Source organism: Temnothorax curvispinosus, unplaced genomic scaffold (genome assembly GCF_003070985.1).
Source record: "Temnothorax curvispinosus isolate PA1 unplaced genomic scaffold, ASM307098v1 QBEX01002378.1, whole genome shotgun sequence".
Taxonomy (NCBI): Eukaryota; Metazoa; Arthropoda; class Insecta; order Hymenoptera; family Formicidae; genus Temnothorax; species Temnothorax curvispinosus.
The window spans coordinates 1-8,600 of record NW_020212158.1 but is presented as its reverse complement, the minus strand read 5'-3'; the positions used below and the strand labels follow the sequence as shown (position 1 = coordinate 8,600).

Here is an 8,600-nt window from a genome sequence, read left to right as displayed (position 1 = left end):
TGCATACTTTTACGGCTGTTGTAGACGAGCCATTACACAATCTAGGATATGACCTCGGCGAGTATCTAGAAGTCTCAAGCTATAATGGTTGTGAGTAGTTGTATACGAAGATGAACGCATTTAACAAAGGGAAAAAATAACAAAATTTTAAACAATACGTTAGTATTTTATTTTATAATATATGTACGTGAAAGAAAAAAAATATATATAGATCGAGAGAATATATATTTTATAATGTGTATATTATGGGTTTTTCATATATTAGTCTCTCTCTCTCTCTCTCTCTCTCTCTCTCTCTCTCTCTCTCTCTCTTTCTCTCTCTCTCTCTCCCTCCCTCTCTCTCTTTCTCACTCTCTCTCTATTTCTCACTTGCAAAGTGAAGAAAATTTTTCGTTAAAGAATGAACTCTCAAAGAAGATTCGCGCAAGTAAAAATATAATATATGAGCACAAATAAAAATAACTATTTTAAGATAATATTAAAAGAGCTGTTGTTTCTACGCGCTTCTAAAACAGCAAAACATTGCATATCCGCAACCGCATATCAAAGTGGTAAAAAGTATATAGTTAAAAAGAGCGGTATATATTTAGATATTCTCTTTTATACTTTTCGAATTATCGCATTATTTATGAACTGTAACATGCAAGACGTATGTGGTGCGTTATACAAAAATAACGTTCCCGTTAAGAATAATAAGGCGAATTCCGTTTCCTACGCGTTTGATTCTTAACGCGTCATACATTTTATATGTTCATACATGCGAGATATATGTGTCTACATTCTTAGCGCAACCGAAGCATCGAATGCAAATACTAGAAAAGTACTTTATTCAACGAACAACATGCACGAATTTCTATTTATCGATGATACACTAAATCGAATTAATAATAACTAATGAATGAAATGTATTGGAAAAAAAAAACACGTAGAAGAGTGCAAAAAAACTACATTATTAGAATATAAGAAATAAAATTATCAATTGAGAATACGCCGATAGTAATCTGTTTCAATATAAGAATCTTGCGTATATCTATATATTTTTTACTTATACTGTTTTATAGCTTGCGGAAAAAATCTCACGTATGGTGACTTATGCATTTCCGATTAAGTCGTTATGGCGCGAATACAATTTGTGTATGTCTCTCGACATAGTGGACATTTCTCATCTTCCAATTGTTTTTGGCAATCATCGCAAATACATAAATGTCCACATGGAATAAATATATATTCTGCAGTGGCGTTTAAGCATGTGCAGCACATACCACTGGTCCGCGACTTTGATGAATTTGTACCTGTCAGAGCAGCAACAGGGAGAAAAGGTAGATCGGTTTGTTCGCTATCGCTTAAGCCAATAGCGCCAAAATCGTCTTCTGGTGTACGAAAAATATTTTCGAAATCTGTAAAGTATACAGATAAAGTTTAATCAATAATAATATATATTAATCGCACGAATAGAAATACGTATAGAATGTATATACCAACCTTCATTATGCGTCTCATTCTGGTCGGATTCACTCGTATAAACCACTTCCGTTTGTTCTTGTTCATTTTCTTGTTCAGTGTTTGTATGCCCTGGAATAATGACAATACTTATCAACATAATATTCGCATTAATAAATATAATCTATCATAAAAGAATGGTCGCGCGTTTTGCAAAACAACTGCTGAGTTGTCAACTTACCAACATTCTATATATCGATTGTTGGTTTTAAAGTAAGAACCAATCACATTCAAATGCTACTGCGGGTTTGTTCTACGCGCCTATTGTTTTATTCCAGATGTCACGTTACACTAATCCGGACTCGGACTACCGGATTCGGACTACCAATCAGGTTGAACAAAGGGGGTGGGGGTGAGAGTAGAGGGACAATAGCGGAGAAAAAGAGGTGGGTGGAAAAGACGGATTGGTCGGAAGAAGCAAGAGAGGAGTTTTGAAGAAGAACGGAGGAGGTAGAAATAGGTAGAGGGTCAATAGATAAAGAGGTCGAAAAGTTGACAAAAAAAATTAAGATGGAAGTAAGGTTGAGAAAAGTAAAAAGAGGGGCAGAAGAAAAGGGAGTATGGTGGGATGGGGACTGTAGGAAGAAGAGGGAGGAGATAGAAAAATTATTAAGAGACTGGAAAAAAGGAAGAAAACACAAAGAAGATCATAAGAGAAGAAAGGAGTATAAGGAAAAGTGTGAGGAAAAAGGAAGAAAAGAGAAATCTGCTGAAAGAGGCAAGAGAAGCGAGAACAGAGAAGCAGGTGTGGGAAGTAATAAACAAGGAAAGGAGAAGAAGGGTAGAAATTAACAAGGAGATAACATTAGAGGAGTGGGATAAATACTTTAGGGAGATGTTAGAAGAAACGGAATACAAGCAAAGGCTTTTTCTAGGAGAGGAGGGAGAGCAGGGATCGGATGGGGAAGTGGAGAAAGAGAAGGAGATAGGATGGAAGAAAGTAGAGAGAGTGCTGAAAGGGCTGAATAAAGGTAAAGCAGCGGAAGAGGACTAGATAGGAAATGAAGTGTGGAGTTATGGGGGAAGTGGTTTAAGAAAGGCGTTATGGGAGAGTATGGAAAGGAGAGGGTTTTCCAGAGGCGTGGAAGGACGGAGTAGTCGTTCCGATAGCGAAAAAGAGGGGCAAAAGAGGTAGTGAACATAGAGGGATTACGCTGATACCGTCGGCGTACAAAGTGTACGCGTCGATATTAGCAAATAGGTTGAGGGAAGAAAAGGTGGAGAAGGGGATGATTCCAGAAAGCTCAGCAGGGTTTAGGAAGAGGAGAGGAGTGGTGGACAACATTTACACACTGAATTATGCGATAGGGAAGCGATTAAAGAGGAAAAAGAAAGTAGTGGCTGTTTTTTAGATCCAAGGGTGGCATTTGATTCAGTGGACAAGAGGGTTTTGGGAAGATGTCTGAAAAAACCAGGGGTGAATGAGAAGTTGGGAAAGAGAATCATGGAAATATATGAGAAAACAAGGAGTGTAGTGAGGATGGAGGAAAGATACGGAAGGTGGACAGCGAGAGGGGTAAACGGAAAAATTAACAGAGCCGATCAGGATTTGAACTTGAAACCTTTCGTTTTCTACCTTCGTAGTCTGTTACTGTGTGTTGCTTCACAATTGCTTTACCCCACATAGCAAAATGTTGGCAGTATCCCGACAGCATTTGCCAGTAAATTTGTTTCATAATTTCACAGCAAAATCTTCTTGTGCTGTGTTTTTTATTCTATCCTATTTGATTTTTACTACCTTATAATCTGTTTTATCAATAAGTATGCCAGTTTATGTTGCATCTCAATTTTATATTTAAATATAAAACTGCATTGTATATATAAAAAAAATAAAAAAAGAAAAATTTAAATAGTTTTAGGACGTTACAAACATGTAAAATGATCTAATATTATCAATAATATATTCATTATTATTTAAACTGTACAATTAGTAAAAGAGATTTGGGTAAATTTTTTTTTTAATAATTGCTTTTGAATGATTCGTTTTTAGCATATTTTATATATAAAAATCAATAAATGTGTAAAGTAAGGGTTTTTACGTCTTTAATTATGTAAGTAAATTATGTCCTCATCAGCATTAATAAAGTGCGGTGTTTAGTTTTTGAGAAATAAGGAAGTGTCGCTTTAGAGGACCTATGTCGATATAAGCGACTTACCTCTTCACTTCTAATAAAAATATAAAAAATGTATAGTTGTATTGTCGTGAAATAAAATAAATGCGCGCGCGTAGCGCGCGCCTGTTTTATTCTATTCGTGAAATAAAATAAAAGCGCGCGCGTAGCGCGCGCCTGTGTTGTTCTAGTATATATATATATAAAATATATGTATAAAATATGTGAGTGTGTAAGTGTGTAAAAGACTGTATAGCAGCACGTTGAACTGTATATTACGTCGTTCCATTATTTCTGGTGCTAACTGGTATCAGTGATGCAGAGCATACTGCGCAGCACATATACGCATCGCGGGATCAATTTCTGGCTGGCTGGTATACGTACACGAGCATAAGTATCTAATTTGACACATTTTCTAAGTTAATTTATTATTATTTCTTTTTATATTAGTACTTCTCCATTGGCGTTGTTTGCTAAATAATTGGCTAACGTTTTATTTATTTATATCTATCAAATATAACCTCTTCCATAACCTCTTTTTTAATTTTGTACTTTAATCTTGATTTTATTCATATTTCCATTTTTTATGTTTTAAGATGGACAAATTAACGGAAAATACGGTAAATCTGAAGAATAGTGGCCTCCTCACCGATTTCGTTGAACTTGGGCTTAATCGACGCGTTTTTGCACAAAACGACCGAATCTGGCAGAAAAAAGTGTCGTTTTGCCCCGCGAAGCGAGATATTAACGTTTGTGACGTGACATAGTCACGTCCCCTGTCCAGACGATAGCTCGACCGGGAGGAACGTCCGGAATGTCGTCTCCGCCGGGGAGAGGCGGGGCGACAGCGTTATAATTCAGTACATTATATTATTTCCGAAGATTTCAGGTGTCGAGTAGATGGCCAGGAAAAAATTGTAACGACTTGAGTCGCGCCGTGGGAGTTTACGGGAGGCGTTCTACGTAGGAGTTGGCCGGCGGGCGGGTCACGATTGGACCCATATGCGGACGTTGCTTGGAACGTCTCGCAGGGCGAGTCCATCAGCCCCGATGTTCGCCGGGATGAAGCCTGCCGAATCGCGAAGGAGGGAGATCGCCACGGAGCATTGCCTACCGGTCGACGGACCATGGCTTGGCCAGCCTGGCCGTCGTACACCGACACCAGAGTCGCGGCCCGGTCAGCCGGACTCGAGAATAGGCTTTTCAAACCTGCCGCCGACGAGCGAGGAAGCCACGAGGGGCGCCGACGGAAGCGGGAGGCGCTTGGCTCGCATAAGGCTGATCGGCAAGGAGGGCTTGCAGGCACGGCGCGCGCAAGCGCGGGCCCGACGTGATCCCGCCGGGCTAGAGGATTGTCACTGTCGTGTCGGCGTGGCGAGAGACGACATCCCGAGAGGACCGGCAGCCGAGCTTGCGGAATTTGTAAGGACACTACTTGAGCACCTCGTAACCCACGTTTGGGTACAAGTAAGATTGTTCTGACGGCCGGGGCCCTTCCGAGAGCCGCGTAGAGTCGCAAGAAGCATGCTTAGAAAATCGCGTACTGTGTCGTGAACTATTTTGTAGCATCGCGTTTGTGCAGATGAGTATTACCGAGTAAGTAATTATTAAATGGAATACTGACGGAGGGCCCGGCCAACAGAGTAATATGGGATCGCCCTGCCCGAAAAATCGTACGCGGCCGACAGTCACCGTGTGATTCGTTGTAGTTTTTGTTGTGTCTTAGCGTTTCGTGTAACCGCGTGGTGCGTAATGTAGCGAGGTGTCTTTCGCGCTAATACGGACCGCATTGTCGCAGAACAGGGAAGTAATGTTCGCGCAATCACGTCCCGGGGCGTGAGGCACCTGTCTTGGATCTTTGGGGCTTTTCGCGAGAGGCCCTTTCTAGTTATTTTGGGACCATTCGCGAGACGTCGCGGATGGTTATTCGGCCGTTGGAAAATCGTCGAGGGTAGGTATTGTGTCTTGCGTTCGTGTAATCGCGTATGGTGTATTACGTTCGGGTAACTGCGACTGGCGTATCGTGTTCGTGTAATCGCGTATTGTGTATTGCGGTCGTGTAACTGCGTCTTATAAGTTGCGTCCTTAGACTAATTTCCGCGTTATTGTATCTCGTAGTTTCCGCGTTCCGCAGCAACACATTCGAGAGAAAAATTGTAATTCACCGATTCATTTTAGAGAAACCTGCCGATTTATTCTGAAGTAATCTTCTCTCGCAAATTGTAATTCACCGATTCCGTCTGAAACAACTGGCTGATTTATTTTGACGTAACCTTTTCTGTCATATACATTATATTTGTATTATTGTTATTTGCGTGTGTTAACTGCGCTACGTTCCCTCTCCTCCTCCGACCGCGATTCCCGAGTCAAAATTTTTCTCCTATTTTCGACCTCAATGTTCAATCTAACACCTACTTTCGACCAAAATGTTCTACCTAACACCTACTTTGATACTATAAGCAGTCACATCACCCTATTTTGAACCTCTTCAACCTCTGGCTCCTATTTAGAATCTGACAATTCTGTTTGAAAAGAAATCATGCTCCTACTTTAATGTTCCTAACGTTTTCTTAATTTATTTATTGCATTTAGTTTATTTTTATTATTATAGGTTTATTATATTTTTGATTAAATATTATATATGATTTATTAAACGTTTATAATAACGTTTATAATAAATGTTTATAATAACGGTTCTCTCTATTTATTAATTTAATCAAAAATATTAAAAACAAAATTAAAAGAAATTTTATTAGGTTAATAATAATAGTTATATTATTAATAACTGAAAAAAATAATTTTATATATGACGTATAAATGATTATTTATATAAAATTGTATTTTTCTATACTATTTTTTTCCTTCTTTTTCTCTTTTTTTTTATTTATTAAAATAATTCAAAATAAAATTAAAAGAATGTGTGTATGTATGAGTACGCATGCGTATATGTGCAACTAAAGGTAGGAAATTTTAAATATATACAAAACTATTACAAAACATCTTTCTTTTTGTTATTACTTCTTATAATTACTTATCTTCATATATTTACATATTACTAAATTTACGATAATTGAATATGGACTGGTATTTATTTATTCAAGCTCTTGCCCAATCAGCAGACAATGTTTTTAAAATGTGTTTTTAATATTCATTTTTTATTAATTATACATTTGTACAATTCATTGTAAAAATAATATTTATTTAATGTTTATTAAATATTTATTTTACATTGATTATTTATTTAAAGTAATAATTTAGAAAAAATATTTATTAAACGTTTATTTAACGTTTATTTAATATTTGTTTTACATTAGTAAGTTATTTGCAATAAGTTAAAAAAACATTTATTTAACATTTATTCGACATTATTTTAATATTTATTTTACATTAACTATTTATTTGTCATAATGATTTGAAAAAACATTTATTTAACATTTATTCGACAGTAATGTAATATTTATTTTACATTAATTATTTATTTGCAATAATGATTTAAAGAAACATTTACTTAACATTTATTTAATATTAATTTAATATTTACTTCAAATATTACTTACTTCAGATATTGCGCTCGAATTCCTTCGCGTTTTGCAAACGCCCGATCGTTTCATTCAGATGTAGATGGCGCGACGCGTGAGTCGCCACTTTCAAAGCGCTCCCACTCCTTCCTCGCTTTCGTTCAGTTCAGTGTCATGGCCGCTCTTGCTGCGTTTCTTCGGACGAGACGAGTACGTTTTCCTTCTTTCGTAACTGATTGAGCTAAGCGGCACATATTCTGGAGACCAACCGAGCGAGATTCGACTTCCCAAGGAGAGCTCACCGCCAGGAAAAGGAGAGCTGCGGCAGCTCGCGTCCGAGAGGGAGAATTGAAGCGAGGAGTCCGGCCCAGCGAGCAAGGCCCTTCCGATATTCTCATTTGGGACGCCATATTGGAAGATCGACATTGTTTGTAGTAGTACAAGGAGCTCTGCAAGGTTAATCTCGTCTTGAGATCTTGGAATTGCTCTTACTCTTGTGACTCTGGTTTATATTCTGGCCCTAGAATTTATCTCGTAGACAAATGCAGAGGCCCCCCCTCTCTTTTCTTCTCTTTTCTTTTCTTACTTTGATTTTAATCGGTAATCCAGACTCCTTAATTCCGTATTATTAATATTATTTGTTAAATGGCATTTGTAATATGCGATTAGTTATTTGGTATTAAGGTATTAATTTTAAGTTTTATTAGTATTAAGATATTTCATTTTAAGATACTCACAATCAGTATCAAGACATTTCTCAATTTTAATTTTAATTTTGTTGAAACTAAATTTTAATTTTAATTTTTATTAGGATACAATACATATATTAATTGTTTTAAATGGTTAAAAATTTTTTTTTTGTTATGATATAATATGAGTTTAATTTAGATAGTATGCAAGAGTACATGAACAAGTAGATAAAAAAATGTAAGCAAATAAATATATGTTCCTTTGTACCTTAGGAACAAACGTGTGCGATCTCTTAGATTTTTTCTGACTCTCCCCCCTATATGCTATTTACCACATTATCATATTAACATGCTCTATGTCATGTATATTATCGGTGACTTGCAGTGGAGTTTTTATTTAAGTTGTGTTTCATATGGTTAATAAAAAAAAATTTATTATATAAATTTTATAACATTATAAATTGTGATACATGTATATCTATATGTATCTGATTAATTAACAATGTTATAAAATATTTTGCGGTAATATTTTTTTAATATTAAAAATCTTAGATTCTAAATAATAAATCTAGATAAATATTGCATTTAACAGAGCAACGAGATACGACAACATAAGTCAAAGTCACAACCGTATCTTGTTGCTAAATTTACCAAAACCTATACTATATGAATCACCGATGATGTACGTGATATGGAACATGTTTCATTACGATTTAAAAAGTAGTAAAAATTAATACATTGATAATAAAATGTACTACAATAATGTTTTCTCCAATAGTCCT

The 8,600-nt window shown here is 36.3% G+C and overlaps 1 protein-coding gene across 1 annotated transcript; it reads right to left on the bottom strand.

The window, feature by feature from the left end:
* Nucleotides 1-994: 994 nt before the first annotated feature.
* Nucleotides 995-3,155, bottom strand: LOC112451571 (cell growth regulator with RING finger domain protein 1-like). Its single transcript, XM_025011229.1, has 3 exons — nt 3,077-3,155; nt 1,483-1,572; nt 995-1,397 (listed from the first exon to the last, which is right to left on the bottom strand). The coding sequence occupies exons 1-3, from the start codon at nt 3,153-3,155 to the stop codon at nt 1,105-1,107; spliced, it is 462 nt and encodes a 153-aa protein (XP_024866997.1). The 3' UTR covers nt 995-1,104.
* Nucleotides 3,156-8,600: the final 5,445 nt, after the last annotated feature.

What these genes read in the sequence shown, in the direction of transcription:
- LOC112451571 (XM_025011229.1), bottom strand. Translation starts at nt 3,155, where the DNA reads ATGCTGTCGGGATACTGCCAACATTTTGCTATGTGGGGTAAAGCAATT. An exon ending in CACAGTAACAGACTACGAAG is followed by an intron (nt 1,573 to 3,076) that starts GTAGAAAACGAA and finishes TCATTATTCCAG; the next exon opens with GGCATACAAACACTGAACAA. An exon ending in GAATGAGACGCATAATGAAG is followed by an intron (nt 1,398 to 1,482) that starts GTTGGTATATAC and finishes TATACTTTACAG; the next exon opens with ATTTCGAAAATATTTTTCGT.